General features: G+C 38.1%; 1 protein-coding gene and 2 pseudogenes across 1 annotated transcript in view; 2 read left to right on the top strand and 1 right to left on the bottom strand.

Annotated features, from left to right (window-relative positions):
* The first annotated feature begins 3,852 nt into the window (after positions 1-3,852).
* LOC121452480 lies at positions 3,853-4,751 on the top strand (annotated as a pseudogene).
* A 1,823-nt stretch (positions 4,752-6,574) lies between these two features.
* Positions 6,575-26,270, bottom strand: part of LOC121452128 (synaptojanin 2 binding protein) — a 31,662-nt gene continuing 11,966 nt past the window's right edge. The window contains exons 2-4 of the mRNA XM_041657955.1: positions 21,944-22,080; positions 13,999-14,094; positions 6,575-11,816 (exon numbers count right to left, since the gene is read on the bottom strand). Coding sequence (XP_041513889.1) covers positions 11,676-11,816; positions 13,999-14,094; positions 21,944-22,080 — 374 coding nt within the window. The 3' untranslated portion in view covers positions 6,575-11,675. The remainder of the gene's footprint in view (positions 11,817-13,998; positions 14,095-21,943; positions 22,081-26,270) is intronic.
* LOC121452663 lies at positions 10,915-11,030 on the top strand (annotated as a pseudogene).

Below are 26,270 nucleotides of genomic sequence, written 5' to 3'. Positions count from 1 at the left end.
TTAATCCCAGTAGCCACACTAGTTGCCATAGAAACCAAGCAGTGTACACCTTTAATCCCAGTTCTAGAAAGGATCATAAAATGAGAGGGGACAGCTCTCAAACACAGTCTCATTCTGAGATTCCTGGAGGGAGGATCACCATTTCGGACTGAGATCGAGGTAAGAGTCAGTGGCTGGTTGTTTTGCTTTTCAGACATTCAGATTGAACCCCAATTTCTCTCTCTGAGTTTTTATTAACTATGCATCACCCCCTGAAACTGGAGTTACAGATGGTTGTGAGCTAGGCAAACTGAGTACTGGAATTCGAACTTTGGTTCTTTGCAAGAGCAGTACATGCTCTCAACTTCTGAGCCATCTCTTCAGCCTTGGTATACTTATTTTAAACAATAAATGAGAACACTTCTATAAAGTAAATGCCCAATATAGCTAAATATTTTCATGTGAATGCTTGAATCTAAAGAGTGGGATTCTGGCCATGATTGATACTCACTTTTTTATTATTTCTTTCTTTTTTAATTTTTTAAAATTAATTTTACATAGCAGTCATAATTCCCCCTCCCATCCCTCCTCCTGTTCCCCCCCAATTCCCCCTAGCCCACCCCATCCACTCCTCCAAAAGGGTAAGGCCTCCCATAGGGAGTCTACAAAGCCTGGTACATTCAGTTGAGGCAGGACCAACCCCTCCCCTCTGCATCAAGGCCGAGTAAGGCATCCCACTATAGGGAATGTGCTCCAAAAAGTCAATTCATGTACCACTCTTGGGCATATACACAAGGGATAATTAATCATACTACAAGGACACTTGCTCACCTATGTTCATAGCAGCATTATTTGTAATAGCCAGAACATGGAAACGACCTAGATGCCCCTCAACTGAAGAATGGATAAAGAAAATGTGGTACATTTACTCAATGAAGTACTACTCAGCTGTAAGAAACAATGACATCAGGAAATTTGCAGGCAAATGGATAGAACTACAAAATATCTTGAGTGAGGTAACACAAACTTAGAAAGACAAACATGGTATATACTCACTCCTAAGTGGATGTAAAGCAAAGGATAACAAGATTGCAACCCACAGCTCTAAAGAAACTAGGTAACAAGGAAGACCCTAAGAGGGACAAAAAGTGTGGCATCCATACTACGTAGTGCAGAGCCTGAACTATGGGACTGATGTGGGAGTGTCATATATCAATCTGTTGATTTCATTGGTTAAGCAATAAAAAGAAACTGCTTGGCCCTCATAGGTTAAAACATAGGTGGGAGGAGTAAACAGAACAAAATGCTGGGAGGAAGAGGAAGTGAGCTCAGAAACCATGCAGCTCCTCTCAGAGACGCCATGCTCCCCCGACCCAGGATGGACGTAGGCTAGAATCTTCCCGGTAAGCGCACCTAGCTGTGCTACACAGATGATTAGAAATGGGCTAAATTAATATGTGAGAATTAGCCTAGAAGAGGCTAAATAGAAATGGGCCAAGCAGTGTTTAAATGAATACAGTTTGTGTGTTATTTCGGGGCATAAGCTAGCAGGCGGCCGGGGTGCTGGGGGTGAAGCCCCGCCGCTCTTATTACTACACGGGACCATTCGCCAGCTGGGCAAGGGCCTGGAGATTGAAACACACAAAGACACACAGACAGAGCCACGGGTCATCCTTGAAACAGGAATGCCCCCCTTTATTGTGTTCAGGGACAACTTATATAGGGATCCTTAACTGATAGCCACGCCCCAGCCAAACACACCAGAAACCACTCTCCTGCCATCAGGAACTCCTGAGGGTCTTGTGCTCAGAGCAGCTGCAAGCATAACACGCTGTTTACAAGAAATTCAGGATCTGGGGGGTCACAGCTCCCAACACAAATGGATCATCCTGGGAAGGGGAAATAGATGAGATCTCCTGGGTAAACTGGAGATGGGGGGGGGGGTGTTAGAGGGGAGGAGTTGGGGGCAGGAGTGGGGAGAACATGAGGGAACAGGATGGTGGAGCTGGGGGAGGGATGAAGGGAGAAGGCAATGAAAGATATCTTGGTAGAACCATTATGGAGTTAGGGAGAAAGCTGGTGCTAGGGAAATTCCTAGGAACCAACAAGGATAACCCCAGGTAAGATTCCTACCAATAGTGGAGAGGGTGCCTGAGCTGGTCTTCCTTGTAATCAGATTGGTGACTACCCTGTCATCATAGAGCCAAAGGAAGTAGATGCAATGATCCATAGCCGAGCAGCAGGTTGAGCATGGGTGCTCACTTTCAATTCTAGCAATAGCCACAGTTAACTTTCAAAAACAGAACAAAGTGAACGTTTGTGATTTTTTTTGCTGGCTCCTCTCTCGGAGGCTGTTGTGCTTATGTGCTCCCTCTCCATGTTATGTGCTGGTGTAGGGGGTTGGTTAACAGTGTGTCTTCCTCTCACTCCATCTTATTTTTTTGTGCAGTTTCTCTTTAAACCTGGAGAGCTTTCCATTTTGGCTAGACTGGTTGGCCAGGAAGCCAACCAATCCTAGGGATCTTGTTTCATCATCCAACTACTGGTGTTACAGATGAGTACCACCATGCCCAACTACTGGTGTTACAGATGAGTGCCATCATGCCCAACTTTTACACAGTTAATGGGTAGCCAAACGCAAGCCCTCATGCTTGCACAACAAACACATTACCTATTGAGCCTTCTCCACATCCAGGAATTTTTAAAGAGCCGTTCTTTTAATGTGTCATAGTTTTCAGTTTAGAACTCAAAGGGTCCAACATCTGGGAACATTCTTCCAGTTTTACTACTTCAGACAAGTCTAGCCTATAATTTTTAGTGATGTGAACAAGAGTCTAACAAGGACTTGTCTGGAGCTTTGGGGTTTTTTTTTTTTTGGCAACTAGTAATGGAACATACAATAGTTTAGCCACCTATGGACTGCATACAAGGCAGGGAGGGGTCCTTGAAAACCCTAGCAGCTGAAAATCCTATAGACTAGTATTTTTTTAAACTGTATGTTTTCTGTTTTGATAAACAAAGGTTTAATTACATGCTATATGAATTTGAAACCTAAGGACAGGCTCAACCTTCTAGGTTTGCCTAAGTACAGTTACAAGATTGACAGTACTTTGACTGTATCACTATTAAGTAATCCATTACTATAAAACTTTATTAGAATATAGCCATACTTCTTGATACTCATGGTTGCTTTTACATATAAAAAAATAAAATAAAAACTGTAAGCCTAAAACATTTTAAAAGTGTGTGTGTTGGGGGAGGGGGACACATGCATCTTGGTGCTGAAGTGTTGGTCGGGGACAACTTGAGGGCACCAGGTTCATGTGGGTTCCAGGAATCACTCAGGTCCTCAGGCTTCACAGGAGGTGCCTCACTTGCTAAGTCATCTCCCTCCAGCCCTTGTTACAAGGAGAGTGAGCCCTTTGTTCTGGCTGCCTGGCTAGCTTACACTCAAAATAATCACACAGAAACTGTATTAATTAAAACACTCCTTGGCCCATTAGCTCTAGTTTCTTATTGGCTAATTCTTACATCTTAATTTAACCCATTTCTATTAATCTGTGTATCACTACATGACTGTGGCTTACCGGCAAGATTCTAACCAGTGTCCACCTCAGGCAGGAAATCCATGGCGTCTCTCACCCTGCCCTTCTTCCCAACATTCAGTTCTGTCTTCTCCGCCTACCTAAGTTCTGCCCCATCAAGCCCAAAGCAGTTTCTTTATTCATTTAACCAATGAAAGAAACACATGAACAGAATAATCTCCTATACCAAGCCCTAGTCGTTTACTAGGTGACTTTTTGAGGGAAAGTTTGCTGACTTGTGATCTCAAGTTTACAGGCTGATTCTGGACTTCACTGACTTGTTTCAACTATGAAGAAACTGACAAAAGGACAGACATCTACTCTAAGAAAGATTTCTGCAGCAATCAATGCCGCCTTTGTGGAGTTCAGTACCCAAACCAAGATGACCCCTGGGGACCTGGTACCTGGAAGTCTTCCCCTAGGCCAACCAAGGAAGCTGTGAAGGTGGCCCCTGTTGCTGGGTATTGTCACATTGACCACAAATATACAATGAGAGTGAAATGGGAGAAACAACCCAAGAGAAGATGGAAGAGAAAATTGTGTAACTGAGGGGTAGGCTCTTTATTGTCGGCAATTTGTGGACCACCTGCTTTGAGAGAAAACTGATAGTCTTTCATAAGACTTTCATAGATCTGAAACTGGATTGTCTTATTCACCAGTCACAAGTACTTCAGCCTGAAAAGGAGTTACTCCCCAAAGATGATAAAGGCAGTGTTCTGACCAGTAAAATAACATTCTTGGATGCCTGGGATGTCAGGGAAGAACTGGTAGACAACTGGTGGCTAATGGAAGCCCTGGGCATCTCCAACTTCAAGCACTTCTAGACTGAAAGGCTATAGAACATGCCTGAACTAAAAAATAAACCGGTTATTAGCCAGGTTGAGTGCTGTCTATACCTCACCCAGGACAAACTGATCCAGTACTGTCTCACTCCAAGGACATCATCATCATGGCCCACAGCCCCCTGGGCTCTCCTGATTGACAGACCTTGGATCAAGCCAGAGGAGCCTTCACTACTGGAGAATTCCAAGATTAAAGAAATCAATTATTGCAAATGACAAGAAAACAGCCCAGATTCTGCTTTGGCTCCATATCCAGAAGAATGTGGTGATGATCTTCAAGTATGTGAAACTAGTATCTATATGCGAGAACTTTCAGGTCTTGATCTTTCAGTTGAGTGATGATTAGCTTCAATAGAAACTTGGGACTTGCCTGCTGCCCGGACAGTGGGTATGAAAGAATATCCCCCACGATTCAGAATACTGAAGCTAAATCATCTATGACGGTGCCAAATGGATTCTCTCCTTGTTGACATGCACCTCACTCCTCTTGACAGCCATTTAAGCCAAGTCCGTCTGACACACTGTGAAGGCCTTGTTGTAGGACAAAATCTAGGTGGTGCTATATTTAAATTCCCATGTACCAGCAGCAGACTGTAGCAGGGAAATATGATTCAGAGAAGCAAATGAACATTTCTTTCAGTAATTTGATGTGACCAAATGTTTGTCAAATGCCAGGAAATCAGGTAACATGAGGATATAAAGATAAATAATAAAAATAATAGTAGTAGCAAACATTTTTTAGAAGATGCTAACAAGTACAACAAAAGGTTTGATAAGTATTTTTCCACTGGGATTTGCCCTTCTTGAAATGCTTTCCAGAAGACCCCCCACCCCAATGCTGTGCAAACGTCTTATTTATCTTCTGGAAGAGATGAGAGGTCACGTGGAGAAAAAACCCAAGGCACTCCAGTCAACAGTCGGCACTGCTAGGCACAATGAGAAACAATCTTGGACTACCCCTCTATGTGCAGCATCACCTATGTACAGTCATTCAGCCAGTGGGCTGCACCTGATGCTACTAGAAGAAATAATCACTAGACAGAATTTTCACTTTTCAAAGAATTACGGATACACTGTTGCAGTAAGTGACTTATTTTTTTGCAATGGTTCAGTATGTAGCTGATAACTGACATACCTTGTCTACCACAATAGTCATCCTATAAACACTACAAACTACTTACCAAATAATTCATTATGAACTATGTTTAAACCCTATAACATCAATGATCAACAATATAAACTGCCTTTTTAAAAAATAACAAACTCAGTTCTATACAAACTCATGGGATAAAGCTTAATTTTCATGTCTAATAAGTCTTTATTAAACTATGACAAAAACCCATTTCTGCTTCCCATCTTAGGTTCGGGCAATAAAAAAGGGTGAGTAAATATTTGCGATTGCTCCCAAACACTTAATATAAAGACAGAATGGTGCTATTCCTTTGCCTATAGAGCATTTACCTTAGTACACTCAAGTTCATATTATGGTCCATAATGGAAAAATGTAACAGCATGATTGGATCAAATTAATTATATATAAGCTTTCATTTTCTAAAGTACTTCAAGATTACAGGAGTCCTTACTGGTTTGAAATAAACTACCAGATCTGGTAACCAAACAGCTATACATCTGGGGCAAGTTATTTTCTTTAAACATCAAGCTATTTTATCTATACAGATGAGACTATTTGTGTACTGCCTCAGAATTTTGAAAATCTGATATGAAGAAATGGCAGCAAAATACAGCATCTAGCACCTGGAAAGTAGAGCCATAGTGTTCTGAAAGTCAGACTGCCTGGCTTTAAATCCTAGCGGACACTTAGTTTCTGTGTAACCTGGGTAAGTTTCTTGCCCTCTTTATGCCTAGTTCATCTCATCATAAAAAGAACATAACAACAGCTACTCTTTTTTTAAGCTTTAGGGAAATATTAAGGGCTTCAGATAATACCTGCAACACTGGTGAGCACGCAGTAACTGTTAAGCACCTCTATTCGCAGTGCTGAGTCCTAGTGTTTAACCCATTCTGTCAAAAGTAAGCCTCAAATTTAGGTATCTTTCCTCTTCCCATTACCCCATCAGAGTTGTTGGTTTAAAGTGACAGAAAAATAAGGACATAGTCATTTAATAGTCTCCAAAAGAAAAAGAAAATCAAAGACCATAGATACTCGAGCAAGTTCAACAGGTCTTTATTGAATGTCATAGTTCAATAGGCAAATCTGGATGCACTGGTATTGAACAGTGAGGCCGAAACCAGCATAACATCACATCTGTGGTGAATCTTCCTAGTTAATGTAATTTTATGCCTACTTGTTTTCCAAGTAGCTCTCAGGCATCTAACCTGTGAAACAACTGCTGTTTACATTTGGAGACGCAAGGGGGACATAAGAACCAGAGCAGAAAGGAAACAACGTAAGGCATTTCAGGAAAATAATTTTTCAAGAACTGAATAGCCTGTAAGGTATACAAGTATCCAGTAATAATAATTCAAGTTTGCATTGGAGACATAGAAGTAAAACAAAAACAGGATTTAATCTGTCTTCATTTGCAAATCTATGAACTATGAAAAGGATCATTCCATTTTCCTGTGACTAGTCAATATATTTATATAGTTCTTTTGTATATCAATCCGCTGATTAATAACAAAATTGCATTTGAAAACCTACATTGGTCTTCTTCTCTTCCTTTCTCCTCTGTTAAAATGGAACATAACAATGAGGGAATATACAGTCACAGGTATTAGTGTTTATTGAAGCTAGATTCCTTATACCAATAGTGTTTTCTGCTACCAATTTTTATAGTATCAAGTGCATCAGGTAAACAGTCACGTGCTTTGTATTCCATATATAGATATCAATGCAAGAGTCAATGGCAGTTTACAATCTGGTTCCCAGTGGGCAGAATTCTTTAAAATACTGTTGTCTCCCTGCCCCCCATGACATCCCTTAATCATAACTTCACTGTAGGCTGTGAGAGCTATTCTCACAAAAAGATTTGCAGTTAAAAGAAACACAAAAAAAGGCTTAGCCTGGGTTAACAGCCAACCCTTAAACTACTGGGAAAGGTAGAGCTTAAGAAATCAAAGTGTGTACTTCTCAGTGACATTAGATTTAACACTAAGACCACCCGCTCACAGATGCGGGGCTATTTCACTTTAGTGACTGAATTCTATGTACTTCTGCACTGGGGTTGATAGTTATCGCTGAATGAAGAAAAAAATCTTTATCAAAGATGTTTTCTACTAAAAGTGAGTAGAATAAAATATTTATTGACCTCTCTCTCTCTCTCTCTCTCTCTCTCTCTCTCTCTCTCTCTCTCACACACACACACACACACACACACACACACACAGCTGACCTCCAGTTCACAGAAATCTGCCAGCTTCTGCCTCCTAAAATGATGGGATTAAAAACAAGGACCATCATGCTTGGCCTCTAAATATATTTTAATTGTTTAGTTGCACAATAAAAACAAAAGTACCACCAACAGCCTATATCTGATTTTAAACTACTGAAATTAAGACAACACGTGATTGGTTTTCTCCCATTCCAATTTTGATGTCTTCAATTCTCTTTAGCTGTCTATTAATTCTTCTGGTCTTTATTGAAAGTTCAATGAGAAAAGTCAGAAGCAAAATGAGTTTTTAAAATAAAGTCTTTTATGTATCCTTGTAGTGGAGACCAAAAATCAACTTTTCTCACTTCCAATACAAATTTTATTCAAGAGTCTTTTAGATTGACTCTCCTATGATTTGGTTCTTATTGGTTGCACAAATGTACGAGAGGTTGATAGGTCTGTCTGAGCACACAGGAGTAAACAGTGTACACTTCTTACTCCACTGCTCAGAGAGTTGGGCTCTGAACTTAGGCAAGTTGTTGATTCTGGCTAGAGCCTCGTCGGCACGTGATCTGATAATTTAAATACCATGGAACATTTCCAATAGAGGCTGCACATTTTAGCCACCTGATGAAACATTTTGTTGTTATACAAGTCCTAGTCCCAGAGGTCCTTATTTAATGTGGGCTGGCCAGCTGTCCAAGTGATTCTATCCAGAGAACAGCTCCTGAGAGTGGCGACTCTCAAGTTTCAGAAGGACAGAGTTCTGGTTGCCATGCTCATCTCAAGCCATAAGTATGGGATGATGCCCAAGAATCTGCAGGGAATACTGATGCTTTTGTCCAGAGACCTTGCTTTGAGAACTGTTAGCAAAGAAATATTTACTAATATTGTCATCCAAAGTCCCGAGTTTAAATTGTAATTCTATAACCACCTGTATGATCTTAGGAAAATAATTTATTCTCTCATTCTTAGTCTCTTCATAGCAAGATGTGCATCTCAAGTTAATACATAGTGTCACCATTCAACTTAGTGTAGTTCCTGGCATAGACTGTAATTACAAATACTATTTTTATCTGTTGCCTGTGGCTAGAAAGTACAATTAATTACATGAATCTACTCACAAGTAAACTGCAGGAAAAGGAAACAGGAACAACTGAAGCAAACAATATCTATTAGAATTACAAATAAAACATAATGATAAATACAAGAAATACTTTAAGTATACCTATAATCAGTTTTCAAAACTTTAAACATTATAATTTATGTGGCAGGAGCATCAAATATAGTCTATGAGGTGGTAGGAATACTAAGAGTCAGTCTAGAGGAACATAAATTGTTTATACTCTATAATGGATTTACATCCCATCTATGCTAACTTTAGTTTTCATACAACAAAAAGTGAAATACTAAAATATTTGCCTAAATCTTAAATGTTTTTTTTTGGTCAAGTGCTGTTTATTTCCCAATGAGACGCAAGTGTATCAGAATCCCTATAACCACAGTAACACTCCTACAAATGATGGTTTTATTTACATGTTAACAACACACAACAGTTTTCTATCTTCCTTGCCATCTGTTTCACTTTGTATGTGTGAGTCTTTCAATAATCAATTTAAAACCCTGAGGTGAACACTAGAGGTAAGTAAGCCCATGTAAGAGCTGTTACACATGCCACCAAATATGAGGACACCAGACATTGGTCCTCCACAGTGGTGCTGGTTGTGACAAGAACTACAGCATGGTTTTGCGTCTTCAGTGGGACTTCCAGTAACTCCTGCTACTAAATCAATTTCAAAAGTCCTGAATGGCTTAGCTCTGTGAAGACTGTTTAAAGCCAATCTCTCCCTGTATCAACTCCCTGTATCCCAGAGGCAAAGTCTCATCAGACTTTGAAGACTTTCCTTTCCATTCTCCTCTGACACCACTGTACCACAACTTTCCTTTTCTGAATTCCTTAAAACACCTGTTGACCATCTTTGTTGTCACAGTTTCCATAACATTTCTTTTCATACTGGTTTCATTTAATATTCAAACTGATAGACTCTTTTCAACTATTTATGAATGCTCTTACTACATGGTTAGCATCTAAAGATCCTTAACCTCTCCCTTCCTCCATGGAACGCTCCAATTCTCAGGAGCTATTCTCTTCTGCTGTCTACAATATAAACAACTTACACTGTTCTCTTCCTAGCTGTAACCACAATGCCTTCAGATGCAGTGAAAAGAAAGTTCATTTCCCTTTTTTGTACAGGTGTCTTGACAAAGCTAATGCACAACCTATACTTGTTAAGTAGTTGCTAGATTGCCAGAAAAACTCATATTCTGCGCCAAAACAACCGTCTGACCAATATATTTAGAAAATGGAAATTATTTCATTATAAATTAGGCATGGTTCAACTATTCTTGGCACTCTAAAACCAATTTAGATACCCCATGAACAGGATGGTTCCTCCTAACCAATACCCCTGCTATTCTCTGGCACCATTCATTCCTATTCCATTCTCAGACTCTCCTCAGGAACACTCACCAAATATCCTTGCCCCCTCTACCAAACAAACAAAACTTATTCCTTCCACTTCTCTGAAAAATGGTCCATTAACTTATTAAAATCAAAACTAGTGTTTTAGGGCTTTGGGGGGAACAATAAATAAAAACAATTCGAGCCTTCTTTTCTTAACTCAATCAGAAGCAAGATTTCAGGTCTATCCTATGGGGAAGGCAGTTCTTCCCTAAGGTTTTGCCTGATACTAGAAACTGAAAACTGTTAAGTAACCCTTGAGGGTTCAATTGCTATCTTGAGGCATTATCTTTTTTTCAGTTATATATCAAGACAACTTTGGGCTCTTCTGGTTCATTTGGCCCTACTGCTGCCCATATCTATTCCAGCTGATCCTTCAACAGCACTGTAGAACACCAACTAGAGATTGCTTGGGACTTATCTTTATACCTCAAAGTCTCTTGAACAGATTGACTTGAGCAGAGCTGTTTTATTACAATTTACATCACCATACCTACGGTGTAACACTTGTTCTTCTACAGTTTTCAATTAACTGCTTCAGTTATTATTTTCCTAATGCCACTGATTGAATATTCTCTTTTAAAGATAATTTTCCCATCCCCATTATACATGTTCTGCAAAAAGCTGTTCAAGTTCTTCAGTTATAATTATCCCTTAGCACTGTGTATGTTTTTAATTTGTAGACAAAGACAGATAAGTGTAAAAGTAAGTTCTCTTTACAATCCAGAACTCATTGTTCAATATGAGTCTTGATTATATATGAAGGAATATGATAATCCTCTAGTCCCCAAGAAATTGTCCATTAGAAACTCAGGAACCAGTATGGTTTTCTAACCTCTCATAAGGCATCAATGTTATGCTATCATATATGCATATGTCTATTACTCTATGCGTTTTCTTTTGGAAGAATGTTAAAAAATTTAAAAAAAAAACTTCATTCACCTGTGTCCAATATAGGCATCTAGGTATAGAGTTACAAATTAAAGATCACAAACATTTTCCCAGAAAAAGCATTAAAAGAAAAAGAAAAAAAGAAAAATCAGCTCCTCTTTTCATGTAGCACAGCTAACCTTCAAAGCATGCCAGCTAAGAAAAAGGTGTCATCCATGGTAACAGGAAGACTGAGCTTTTCCTCTTTGGGTGATAGCTGAATTTTTATTGGCAGTTCTAGTAAAATATGTAACTTTTCATTCATTCTTAGCAAGGCTTTCCCCTCCCACCCCCAGTTTTTCTTCAAATAAAACCTTTTCTCTCCCACTAGAATTTGAAGTCTTGGCAAGTTTGAACAGCAAGGTTTTGGGTGGTAATCAGTCACTTTAAATCATGTGTTGGCTAGAGAAGAAAGGATATGGGAGAATGGTAGGGAAGGCAAGTAAGAGAAATAGTTCATTGGACACACTGGAAGACAGCAAGTATTTCAAAGCTGTTTTCGGTATCTCACGAAGGCCCAAACTGCAACCATGGTGAGGGCAAACACTGGTAGCAGCACCACAGCTACAGGAATACCACTTGGTTCTCCTTCACCTCGATGTACTATAGGTCCATTCTGCACCGGTAACTGAAAAGAAAGGAGAAATATTAACTCTGACTACTGCGTATGTCACAACTAAAAGATCCATGTTGACAATTACCTGGAGATGTAGTCTATACCACCCAAAGCTATAGACACCACACAGCCTACCAAGAGCTCTTATCCTAGAGGATGCATCACTTTCACGGATACTCTGGGAAGAAAACAGCTCTGATAGTGAAGCATAACCTTGCTTGGCACTGACTTAATGGAACCTCACAGGATAAAGTAAAGCATATCTGTTTCTATAATGCCTCTATTGCTATATATGCTTCCTATCAGGAAAATGAAGGGATGAGATGAAGCCTGTGATCAATCAGGACATCTGGATACTGCTGGGCAGGATGAGGGAAAGGAAGGAAGACTTCTTTCTGGAATATCAGTCATTAGAAAACAGTAAGAGCAGATCCAGACAGTAGCAACACAGCTGCAATGTCATTACTTGGAAATGCTTTACAGTATCCAAGTTACCCCCTTGCTCCTGAGATGGGGTCTTGTCATTCATGCCTAAGTTTGCAATGCTAGTCACAGATAAAGGTAGAATCTATGTGGAGTAGACATTAAAGACTCAAGAGATAAATAAACTATATCCTAGTCATTATCAGCTCCTATTCCCTCAAGAATTTCCTGTTATAGCTAGATTGTCTTTCTTCATTCCAGTCCTGTTTTCAGGGGTAGCCACTCTTAACAATTTTTTCATAGTTAACTTGTAATAACTATAATACCATCTTATTTCAGTTAGACCTAACCACCCACAGCCCATGAAACCCTAATCCCTTCAACTGAAAAGCAAGACTGCACAAACTATCTTCTGTACTTACTCTACCACTTATTTCTTCCTGAGAAGACATGCTCACTTAAAGACATGGTTTTCAGGGTTAGGTAAATTTTTGACCAATAGAGCTTGTTGTATTCTAAGTTATTTATGGATGTTTCCTGAAGTGAACACTGGAAATAAATTCCCAGACCTTCAAAAGGAACCCTTATCATATCTGAAATATATGCCTATCATTTATATGCCTACATAAATTCTCCCATGTTTTAGAAACAGTGACGAGCCATGGCAAAAGCAGATGTTGACCAATACTGTCTCTATCAACCTGATTTTTTAGTCTATCACACCCACATTCTGTTTGCAACTCTGCCTGTTTCTTGGATAGCTTCATGTTTTGCCTTTCTTATTTTTCTTTTGTTTAGTTTTTGTTTTCCTTAAGACAGAGTCTCACCAGGTAGTTCAAGTTAGCTTCTGCTTTCTCCAGTTCTTTTCTAGCTCCTTTTAATCTTCTTCAGTCTCTGAATACTCACTTGGCTTCTTTGCAAACAATACACCAATTTAAAAAAAAATCATAGGCACACTGAACTTGGGTTATAGATGAACTCAGAAATTCTTGCTGCTGTGGGAAGAACTCAGACGACTTTCCTATCATTCAAATTATAAAACACCAGGAAATAAGAAGCAGATGTAGATTGGTTGTGGCACACACCTTCAATCCCAGCACTCAGGATCTCTGTGAGTTTGAGGCCAACTTGATCTAAAGAGTAAGTTCCAGGACAGCCAAGGCTACACAAAGAAACCCTGCGTTAATAACCCCCCCCCCAAAAAAAAAGAAAGAAAAAAGAGAAAAGAGAGAGAAAGACAGAAAGAGAGAGAGAGAGAGAGAGAGAGGGAGGGGGGGAGGGAGGGAGGGAGAGAGGGAGAGAGAGAGAGAGAGAGAGAGAGAGAGAGAGAGCAGATGTAAGGATTCTCAATTCCATTTCCCTTTTCTTAAGAGCTGCCCTTCAAGTTACACTTGGGTATCAGTCAATGTGGTCATGGAAAGAGAAGCCTTATAATGGGAGACAGAAAACATAACCTTTGCAGTCATAAACAAGAGTTTTCAAGGGTACACAAATTGTGCTTTCCCTAAGAAAAAGTAAAAGTGATTCTACTGTCTTTCCATTTTGAATTGATTAAACTTTATTTTTTTAAAAATTGTGGGACCTGAGTTATAAGTATAGTGTTATATACTTCTACTGATGCCAAAGGACTCTTGCATATGCTAGACAAACCCTACAAACCGTAATAGAAAAAGAAAAAAATAAACAGACTTTGAAAATTACATCCACAAGCTTATTCACAAGTGCAGTGAGAAAGCCTACTGTCCCATATCTGGCTGCTAATGATACCTACCCTATGCTGTACTCTCAGGGACACAGCATATCCTGCATTACGAAAAAGGTCTACAGCATCCTGGTGTAGCAGGTTCTTTAGGTCTTGGCCATTTACCTTTCAAAAACAGCAAGAAAGAGAAGTAAGAAAGGCAAAGGACTAAGTCTCTTAAGTGAACAATTTACATACATGCAGGCAATCAAACCTTTATTTATTGAAAATAAAACTTTCGGGGAAAATCCCAAGAGCTAGGAGTATGGGCTAAGTTGCTGAACACTCAGGAGGAAGTTTCTTCATTTTCAAAGTTACATTTTCCTATAACTTAGGATCCATGAACCATCTGGAATAAGCCCAGATTTAAACAGATTTGTTTCCTCTTCCTTCTGAGCTTCTGTGCTTATCTTGTTTGGAAGTATTGGCTCCTGTCACCGTGTTGCATACCACCTGTGGATATTCATTTCTATACTGCTACATGAGGAATCTTCTAAGTCATCCTTTATCCTTTATATTCCTAATCCTCAACATTCCTACCTTCAGCCCTGGAAACCTAATTCTATGTCCCCAAATTTATTTTGATATTGTGTGAATCTGCTCTAGCCTATTCTAGTGGGCTTATTTTATTGTGAAAAAATTTCCATTGGTTTCATGTATAGTCCTGTCCTCAAATTTACAAAGTATTTCTGTAACAATACAGACCTTTACTAATCACTTGAATGTAGGTCATTCCTACTACACAGAGGTGACAAATGTGAGGCCCTTGTATTCTTTTTGGTATCAGGAGTCACAAGTGGTACCTATAGTGCATTCAGCAACTCAACACATCCCTCTTTGCGCAAGACTACATATTTTTATACGTTACCACCACTGCTAACAGCACTAGCAGTAAGAGTATTTAGTACATTTAGTAGATTCTGTGCTTTGTATTTAATTCCTGCAGTTACCCTGTGAGTTTGACCGCATGTTTATATTGACTTTTGTTGATGAAGTAACTGACACACAGAGAGATCATGAGTGTAGAAGCTAGAGCTAGAGATTTTAAATAATGGAATGAAGAAGTTCCCTTGCATTTCACTGTTCTTTGAATGTTTCTATTTTTCCACTCTGACTTGCCAACTGCCCCTTAGGTAAAGCTATTTACATTTTTACTCTTCCCATCATTCTCATCACAGACTTAGGTTAGGTGTTAGACAGAATGAGTGGGTCAAAAGGGCAGAGAGACAGATGAAGTTTGTGCAGAGTTCTCATTTGTTGGGAGTCTAGGAAAAATTCAGTGGGGAATCTTATGCACATGTTCTGGTCAGATCTAAGTTGCTGAGAAGTGGACATGGAGCTTGAGAAACATAGTAAGTGGGTAAATCTCCTGTTCGCAGTGAGACAGAGTCATCACCAGAAGAGTAGTCAGAGGCAACAATAGTGAGAATACACAGAGAAGAGTCTACTTACCCTACAGAAATCCATCTCAGTATTGTCTTGAACCACCAGCCCCATCAAAATCTAATGTCTTCTTTCTCTAACAGATTTATATTGTTCCTTCTACTCTTAAGTCTTGCTAGTATCTTTGATATGTGAAACTACCAATACTTTCATTTTACAGACTGGATATTTTCAATTATTTCTTAGTTACCAAATGAGACAATTTCAGACAGCAGCACTAGACATATTAGACATATAATATATCCAACTCTAAAAATCCTGAGCATAATTTCTACTCTTCATAGTTTTATTCCTCCATTAGATTTCCTCTTTCCTGTTATCAGTGCTTTTAACCTCTTCATATTTTAGCTGTATTTTACCCATCTAGGATTTTGGCTTTAATTTCAACAAAGCACCTCATAAATTATTGGAGTCTCTTATCCTGGCTTCCTGACATCTTTCCAGTCCTGGAAATACACTGTATCTACATTCCTTGTCATCATTCAGTTGAATAGCCCCAGAGAAATGCAGTAGCATTCTGTGCACAGATGCAAGTTAGCTGCTATAGTTGATCCTTAAGATCCTTCTATTCATCAAGCAAACTCATTAATAAATACTCATCAATATCTTGTTGTACATTTTTCCATTAGCCTAATCCTGATTCACCTCAGCAGATTCCTTTGCTTCATCATTTGTGAGATTACTGAAGGCAGTTCGCTCTTTCCCTTTTATCTTCTCCCTCCAGTTTTTATATTTTCTTGCTGTTCCTTTCCCCTAATCTCTAATTAAGTCTGTCTTATTTATCAAGAATAATCCATTTACTATGTTGGGTGTAGGAGGTTATTCTGTTCATGTGGTTTTTTTTTTCATTGATTAATGAATAAAGAAACTGCTTTGGGCCTGATAGGGCAGAACTTAGGTAGGCGGAGAAGACAGAACTGAATGCTGAGAAGAAGAGCAGAGTGGGAGAAGCCATGGATCCTCTGCCTGAGATGGACACTGGTTAGAATCTCTGGTAAGCCACAGCCACATGGCCATACACAGATTAATGGAGATGGGTTAAACTAATATGTAAGAGTTAGCCAATAAGAAGTTAGAGCTAATGGCCAAGCAGTGTTTTTAATTAATACAGTTTCTGTGTGGTTATTTCAGGTGTAAACTATCCGGGCAGCAGGGACAAACAAGGAGCCCCCTCTCCTTACACTATGTCTTTAAGAACTCTTCTGATTACATCTTTTGCTGCTCCTCTCAACAAAAGCCACTATCCTCTATAAAGGAAACAATGCACAAATATGCTACATCCTTCCTCTCTTCTTTCTTCCCATGCAAAATTGCTGAAAAAACTGCAAGGCTAGAGAGATAACTCTGGGCCAAGAGCACTGGCTGCTCTTCCAGACACCCTGGGTTCAGTTCCCAGCACCATGGCAGTTCACAATCATCTGTAACCCCAATTTCAGGGGATAGGATGCCTTCATTTGGCCTCTGCAGGCACCAGGAATACACAATACATTTATAAACACAGGCAAAACACCATGCACATTTAAAAAATTGTTTGCATGTACTGTGTGTACTACCTCTACATCCATTATCTATTTATTACTTTCATATAAAAAGTGAAACAAAATGCTCTCCTGAAGACCAGATGGGACTTCAAATATATCTCTTACCACCTTCTCATAGCCTGTAGACTGTCTCCTTTTGTAATGATCTCCTATGTTAGATGATGAATACTTAGCTCTCTTTATTTTTTTTCTTGATCTCTCTCTGTCTCTCTCTGTCTCTAAAATCCTGATTGCTAACTATATTTTCCTTCTGAATTTTTTCCCATGGGCATCTTTCACCATTTGCACCATATTCTCCAAAATAACTTTACTTACGCCTTGGGATCTGCAATGTCCTGCTGGATGTTGATACTTAGATACTCTGGTAGAATCCAATTCAGTATGTCCAAAGTCCCTTTAACTTCCCACAAAAGCAGACTATCCTAACTTTCCTCTTGATGACATTCCTAATGCTTTATTCAAATGTATAGTTTTTAAACACTCTAATCAGTTAATCAGCACATATAATATATGTCTTGTAGCCTAACACCTGTCTTTATGTCTTTATGCTATTTTCTCTTCTATGGCTGCCAATTTAGGTTGTGGATACTTAGCTGAATTATAGGGACTGTCTTTTATGATTTACTTTCCACATTTTCCCCCATTCCTACCTTAAATGCTGTCTCACAATCTGCTTTCCTACACTACAATTTTGTTAATAACTATGGTACTATTCAAGACATAAAAATGAACCTGGTAAATAAGAAAAACATGTGCTCTTGACTTACTACACTAGTGTGAAAAGTTCTCTATCACATCTGTTTAATCTCTCACTCACTTCTTTCTATAATGTGATTAACAAACCTCTTCATCCAATTAACACTACAAAATGTAGCTGACTAATGGCCCAATCTGTCACCATTTGACTTTAATAGGGGGTTGGTTAAAATGGAGCATTCGTGTTGGTAGTATGTAAGAACCAGCTACATCACCATGAACTTCATAAGAATATTAAGTTCTCTGACTAGCTACCCTCCTTTCATTCAGGCATACAGGAGAAATGAGAAACTTAATTATACCTTTTCTTTACCAGAAAGAATATCCTCACAGCTTTCAGTAGTATCAAACTGTTCTTACCAACACACACACAAAATAAACAATGGATGAGGCCTGTCAAGTTCTCATTCAACTTCAGATTCATTATGAACACCTATTTCTGTTTCATTCACAGCATAAGTGATTTTTTAAAAAAAAAAATGTTTACATTGCTTAGTTAAATTTTTATTATCTTTTGGCATAAGCCATATGTCGTGGCCATAGAAAATTAAATTCTGTGGCTGGGGAGATGGCTCAGAGGTTAAGAGCACTGACTGCTCTTCCAGAAGTCTTGAGTTCAATTCCCAGCAACCGCATGGTGGCTCACAACCATCTATAATGAGATCTGGTGCCCTCTTCTGGCATGCAGGCAGAAGACTGTATACATAATAAATCTTAAGAAAAAAGAAAATTAAATTCCATTTCTTATGAGAAAAGAAGAAACTGCACAATAAATACATCAAGCAGTTTTTCCATTCCAGAAAAGAAGAAACCAAGAAAACATATGGAGGATGTTTAGTAAGAATGAGAAGAGTATATTAAGAGTATAATAACTCACAAGAAATTTACAATTAACAACTCTCTTCATTATCTACAATGGGGATGTGCTTATGTGCTAAAGAAACAGTTTTAGTTTGATAACTTAGGAAATGTTAGAAAACCACAGAGCATGTTTTACAACACAGGAAGTATTCCACAGAAATAGAAAACCCCATAAACAAACAAACAAACAAACAAACTGAAAGAGTTGAAGAGATGTAGCAAAACACTTACCTAGCAAGTACAAGGCCCTGCATCCAATCACTAGAATCACAAAATAAGTATCTAATAAAGTAAGCAAATAATTTAGCAACATTTTTCTAGCTACATCATAGCCAATAACAAATGAAAACTTAAGGAACTAGGGATGAAGAAAGTTTAATAGATGGAACTTTTTAAAAGTAATAGCCTACAAGGTTCACTTTAGAGAAGAAAGAGGCTACCATGGCCTGGTAAGCAACAGAGACTATCTGCATCATTTTTGTTTGTTTGGCTGTTTTGTTTGTTTTGAAACAGGATTTCTCTGTGCAGATCTGGTTGTTCTGGAATTCACTCTGTAGACCAGGCTGGTCTTAAACTCAGAGAGATCCGCCTACCTCTGCCTCTTGAGTGCTGGGATTTAAAGGTTGGTTATACCATTAATTCTATCCTTGATACAAAGGTTGATTTCAGTTCTTTTATAAACCCATCCTATCATCTACTAGCTATTCACTACGTAACTAACTTCCTTTTCAGAGTAGTTAATCTTACTTATGCATGTATCTTTTAGGAAGACAATAGAGTACTGTTAGTATTAGTTTTAGCAAAGGATCCAAATTCAGATAAATCAAAGTTTTATTTTCCTAACACTAGTTATGTCACTTGTAAACCACCCGACTTCATCAAGCCTCAGTTTTCTTAGCTGCAAAATGGGCATAATGATTTATACCTGTTACATATACTCTAATATTAACCAAGATTACACTGAAAGTTATCATTTTGTGCTTGAAAACTGTTCCTAATTCTTTTTTAGACAAGCTACCTTTAAGCAAAGCTTTCCAAACAATATACTCTCTTCTTAAGTCCTAAATTAAACCCTATACTTTTCAAGTATCTCTTCACTCAGAGTATGAATTCTGTGTCAAAACACTAATTATATTGTATATTTAACAACCCACTCACAATTTTTCTTTTCTGTCCTACTGCAAAGTTGGTTTGTATTTACAATGTCTTTCTTCTGAGAGTGACAAAATATCTGCTCCTAAATTCTTCATTATTGTTTTTGTAAGAGGGTAATTATTACCATCCCTATCTTGTAGTCTAATATAGAGGAACTAGGAAAAGCTTAGCGGGCTGGCAAACAGTCAGTGAGATGCACCAAAATAATGCCATCCATGGTAATATGTACTGGACATATTCTTAAACTAATTATATAACTTTCATAACTACTTGTTCTGTTTTATGTGTTTCTCTTTTTTTGAGACAGGATCTTGCTAAGTAATTCACAACTGACTTGAACTCAAAATGTTCCTGCTTCTACCTCTTGAGTATTGAAACTATAAGTGTGTGCCACCATGCCTGGCTGTGCATCTTCCTAAGGAGACATTCAAAACTGAATCAGATCTCTCAAATGTTAAGATGTCAAATAAAAACAGGTATACATTCTCCCTGCCTTCATATGCTACTACCAAATGAGTTGGATGGCAGAGAGGTATCCAATAAGCTGATCTCTAAGAGAACTAATTAACTAAACTCTATGACGGGCAATTTAAAAAAGAAAATTCAAAGCAAAACTATAATACAATCTTTTAAAAGGTTATTCCTGTTATATGGAAGTTCTAAATCAAGTCTCTGACTTAACTCTTTATCAAATCTTGTCTTGATCTATACTTAAATTACTTAAGTCTTTTACTGGTTTAGCCCTCTTGCCCTATTCGGTTCGTAAGACAAGCAAGAAATAATTTTCTCTTCTTTAGACCATGGACCATGATCCACAGTACATGTGGAAATGGGGCACTTCTGCCACGAAATGTTCCATCCTACTTCAAGTTTCACTTAATTTGAGAACAGCCCTTTGCAGCTAGGTCTAACTCCCAGGAAATCCTGGATAACAACTCACTTTGTCAGTGCTTTTCCATTCTTTATACTAATTACACATATTATTTCCATACAAAGTGAGCAACAGTAGCCCAAAACATTAATTTTAAAAAAAAAATCTATAGCATGATCTAACCTTCCCCATCTCCCACAACTGACAGTATAATAACAACACTGTAGCCAGTGAGGGAGAACAGAAATGAAAGAAAGAGCAACAAATAAGAATTTGAAGAGTTTTAAAAGTTTTATTTTTCCTGGATTCTGATTTGCTTTAGGAATATTCAATTTATTCTAAGACTAAGAACCTGGGTGGGACTAGAAGGATGGCTTAGCAGTTAAAAGCATGTACTGCTCTTTCTGAGGACCTGAGTTAGGTTCCTAGCAACCACATGGGACAGCTCACAATTGCCTGTAACTCTAGCTCCAAAAGGATTCAATACCTCTTGCTTCAATGAACACCAGCACTCATTTATATCCCCCTACACACACACACACACACACACAGAGGAAATATTTTTTTTAAAAAAAGGCTAAGGGTCTATGAGCTCACATGACTGACTCTATTTGATAGTCAACTTTTCTAAACTTGCATGAACTTTCTGATTTGCTCATTTGTTAAGCCTATGTTGAGCACCTGTACTAAGATATGGGAAGTTTAAAAAAATTAATTACAGTATATGAGTATATGAAAAATTAGTAAGAGTCATTATTACTATACAATAAGAGACATTAGCAGAATGAAATGGGGGCACAACTGACAGATATCCAAACTCTATTTCAATTTTTCATCTTAATTATGGGAAAGGAAGAGCCCTGAATTTAAAGAAGAAATTTAATCCTTACCTTCCTTTTTGAAGTTAAGGCCATTAGTAAGGGCTGACAGTATCCCAAGAAAAGGCACAAATCAGTGTTTTAATCAACAAAAGAGAAGGGATAAAGTTAGCAAGAGAAAGATGAAAACTGTGGGTTTAAATCTCCTTCCTCCAAACCAGCCCTTCATCTCTACTTGCTTTGTGGTTTTTTTGTTTGTTTGTTTGTTTGTTTGTTTTTTGTTTTTTTTTTTTTTTTACCAGGGCAAGTAACTTCACATTCTGTTAAATTTGCCTTGTCTGTCAAGCAAGAATAACACTATCCTCCAAGCCCGGTGGCAAAGTTGGAAGACTGATCAATGTTCTTCCTATTCAATGATATAATCTAGGTATTTTCATTTTCAAACAGGCAAGCAGGAAATCTTCCCAAGGAAGGGTCAGAGGAGGTCTAGAGAGCAAAGTATAGCAAAGGGAGCCGAAGCCATTTCTCACCGAGAGGATCTTATCACCCTCCTGGAGCCGCCCATCCCGGGCCGCAGCCCCATCCTCTTTGATGCGGCTGACGTAGATGCCACTGTCGTTGGAGACATACTGTTGATCTGTCCCACCGACGATGTTGAAGCCCAGCCCTGAGAAAAATCATGGAGGAGTGAAGAAGAGGGGGATGAAGAAGAAAGAAAGATTAGAGGAGAAGAAAGGAGAGAAAAATTGTCTAGTGGGGAGGAGAGGCTGACAATTCAGACTGTGAGGTAGCTAACACAGTCTTTAGCAAAGTCAGTAAAGTCATTATCAACAAAGGCCAAAGTACCTAGATTGCTGATTTGAACCAGGCAGTACTCAAAGTACAGACACAGTGATCAAAATGACTGGTCAAATATACTGAGCTAGACATAACTTGAGGGATAGGAATGGTGAGTCTTGTAAGATACAAGTGCTGCTTGACATTCAGATGATTCAAATCCTGGTATTCCTATGTTAATGTAACAGAATTAGCTGTCTCATAAAAATAAGCTTTGTTTTCATAACATTTAGTGAAAATATGATTGCTAACTGAAGCCTTTTCTTCATGTGTTTCTTCTGTCAATATTTGGGAACACCTGTACATGTTGGTGTTTTGGAAGAAGCAATCTTGGTAGTTTATCTTTTTCTATTTTGTACTGGGGTAGGAGAGTAGTGAAACGGCTGTTAGCAGAAACCTCAGAACTAGAAAAGCAACTGCTGCTTTACAGGAGAATCAAGTCACCAAATTCACTCTTTTCTTTCTATATCAAGTACAACTGATCACATACCTGTGCACAGTGATAGTAAAGTTTACTCACTGTAGAAAATAATTCCTTACCAATTAGCAGTTGGGTACTTCCCTCCTCCTAGTCCCTGATACCTACTATTCTATTCTTTGTTTCTCTAAGTTTAATTAGTTTACAAGAGTAAAATATTTCAGTTAAAGAAGAAATATGTAGAGATCTGCTATACAAGATTGTGTCTACCCAAAATAATAATATATGGTATATTTCCAAATTTATTTCAAATATATCCAAGTATCTTCATTATAATAAATATAGAAGGCAAACAAGTTAGCTGGTTAACTAAAATTTTATTTTCATAAACCAACCACCAAGCTGTGACAAGGATTTTGTCCTACAGAAATTATCTGATTTCTTTGAGATTTTTAAAACTTATGTAAAAAAGGAAAAAGAGGAGAGAGAGGAAGAGAGAGAAAAGAAATAAGAGAGAAAAAGGAATCTCTTCTCTATGTAACTAAAGTGGTAATTCTGTGACACAATACAAAGAGAAGGAAGACAGTTGGAAACAATTTAAAAAACAAAAATGTGTTGGTGCAATGAGAAGGAAAAGCCAGTCATCAGTCTCATAATTATCTCAGTAGAAAATGTACCATTGAAGGGATATATGTGGACTTTTTCTAAAGCTCTTTCCATGGTTAAAATTAAGCTAAGACTCAAAGTACTAACACAGCACTATCAAATTAATCCACAATTTAATAAGAAACATAACTGACAAGGAAAAATCAGGACGTTTATGATTTTTTTTTAAATTTATTTATTTATTAAGGATTTCTGCCTCGTCCCCACAACCGCTTCCCATTTCCCTCCCCCTCCCCCGATCACTTGTTTAGCATGCTGGGCAATATGCAGCACTACCAATAAACAAACAGATAAAATCTTAACCCGATATATATTTACGTAATTCCTTGTCCATTTATTCAATAAAAATCACTGACCTTTGAAGACAAAGCTAAACTGTACTAACTGTTCAGTTCTGACTTTAACCACAAACAAATTTATTCTTTTTCCTGTCCCTTTTAGATATTGCATAAACCAAAAAAAAAAATAATTTCAAGTTCAACTCTGTAAATTACTGGATGTGGACTGAAGAAATCAGTTTAACTCTGATTTGCTGTCTTTTCTATAAAATAAAGATTACAAATTCTACCTTCTCTCCATCAATGGTAACTGTTAGATTCCAGTAACAAAATCTGAAAATTTTCTTTGTAAAACATATTTATTGTTAGACTGGAGAACGGAACTAAGAGTTTCTGTCAATAAACTAGTGACTGTTAAATTTCTGATTAAGAGTCTGATGGGGCAAGGATTATCTGATGTAGACATGAAAATTCTTTTAAAAATAAGAAAACACAGGGATTAAAAAGTCTACCTGTAAGTATAAAACACTTGATTAGAACTCAAGTTCACTGAAAGTAAGTATGCTTGTAGTTTATTTCCTAGAAATCCCCTTCAAAACCAGTTTTAGGGAGCTGGAGCAATGGCTCAGTGATTAAAAGGACTGGTTGCTTTTCTAGAGGACCTGGTTTGTGTTCCAGAAACAACATGGTGGTTCACCACCATCCACAACTCCGGTTCCAGAAGCCCTCTTCTGACTGCTGAAGGCATGTGGCACACATACATACATACAGGCAAAACACAGAGAGAAAGAGAGAACATGCATACACATAAAGATAAAAGATAGATTTTTTTTAAATCTATTTATTTATTATGTATACAGTATTCTCGGAATTTTGTCTACATGTTTGCTTGCAGGCCAGAAGAGGGCACCAGATCTCATTACAGATGGTTGTGAGCCACCATGTGGTTGCTGGGAACTGAATTCAGGACCTTTGGAAGGGTAGGCAGTGCTCTTGACCACTAAGCCATCTCTCCAGCCCAAAAGATTTTTTTTAGCAAGAGTAATATTTAAAACCTGTAGTAATTATCTGGCACATGTATCAATCAACTAGAACAGCTGATCAGCTAAGAACAACTAAAGAGGATAAATTACTAAGTTATTTAGTATATATCAGCTATTAGCAGCATCCAAGAAAAAAAATATTTTGTAAGCAGAATGGGCAAATACTCTGGTTTCTTGGGAATCTTGGTATACACCTATAACCCTAGTACTATTAAGACTCACCTTTTAATTTCAAAAACATCCCAGCTAGGGCAAACGTGACCATCCCATCAAAAAAAAAAAAGAATATATTCATTGCAAAACACAATGCACTAGGATAGAAGTGACAGTGATAGAAGTAAGAGTAGATAAAAAGTTAAAAATTAGAATCATTTAATAATCATGTACAAAGTAACATGAATAGAATTCTGAAATGTTGTTCAGGTAAGTAAAAACACACACATACAAATTTTATTACCTATTTACAAAAGGGCACACATGTTTAAGGATGTGTAAAGATACACTGCAGTAGATACCTACAAGAGAGAAGGATACATTATGCCATTACATCTCAATAAAGCCAGAAAAGGACATTATGACACCAGTATCCTCTGAAGCTGAAGAGTGTACAGGCTCAGCACACGTAAGGTCCCAAATGGGTTAAGGGCAAAGATTAAAAAAAAAAAGGAAGAAGAAAGAAGAAAGAAAGAAAAGAAAGAAAGAAAGAAAGAAAGAAAAAGGAAAAGTTGAAGAAACATTGAGATGATCAAGCCTCATAGAATATTCCAGTCAGGACTTGACCATAATCCTAAATTTTCTTTAGGTCCCCATAAGATTATCACCACCCCCAATCAGCAGGAAGTAGCCTAGAAAACTATGCCTACATTCCCAGAAAATGGATTATGGATGTTTATCTTTGTTTATAGTGTTGGCTGCATGTTGTTATGAATAATGGTCAGGAAAAAAGCTAAACAAAGGAGATAAGATTCAGAGTTATTGTTTTGAAAAAAAAGGGGGAATGCTGTGGGACAATGGTCTTGTACCCTGTAAAGATTTGTCATTTATATTAGTTTAAGAAAATGCTGATTGGCCAGTAGTCAGGCAGGAAGTATAGGCGGGACCACCAGAATAGGAGAATTCTGGGAAGAGGAAAGGCTCATTCTGCACTTGTTACCAAGACACAGAGGAAGCAAGATGAGAATACCTAACTGATAAAAGGTACCAAGCCACGTGGCTAACATAGACAAGAATTATGGGTTAATATAAGATATAAGAGTTAATAAGAAGCCTGAGCTAATAGGCCAACCAGTTCATAATTAATATAAGCCTCTGTGTGTTTCTTTGGGATTGAACGGCTGTAAGACCAGGCAGGACAGAAACCTCAAGAGGCTCCTCCCTAGGAAAGACCAATTCTCCATCTCTCAGCAGTTATTAAATTGCTTACAGCTCTTCAGGGAAGGGTGGAGTTCCATAAGACTTCTCCAATCCACATTGACATGTCCACTGGTACTTCTGGTTAAAATGCAAACAACTGGGTGCCCAGTCCCTATTAATATATACTAAAGCTCAGGGAACATTTCCAAAAAAGGGGGGCATAAAAACTATAAAAGGCAGAAAACCAGTAAGTCTGCTGCTA

The sequence above is a fragment of the Microtus oregoni genome, unplaced genomic scaffold, assembly GCF_018167655.1.
Source record: "Microtus oregoni isolate MIOR12 unplaced genomic scaffold, Mior012 000009F_ref0000495, whole genome shotgun sequence".
NCBI classification, from domain to species: domain Eukaryota; kingdom Metazoa; phylum Chordata; class Mammalia; order Rodentia; family Cricetidae; genus Microtus; species Microtus oregoni.
Note: the sequence above shows the minus strand (reverse complement) of the source record. Positions and strands in the feature narration are given on the sequence as shown.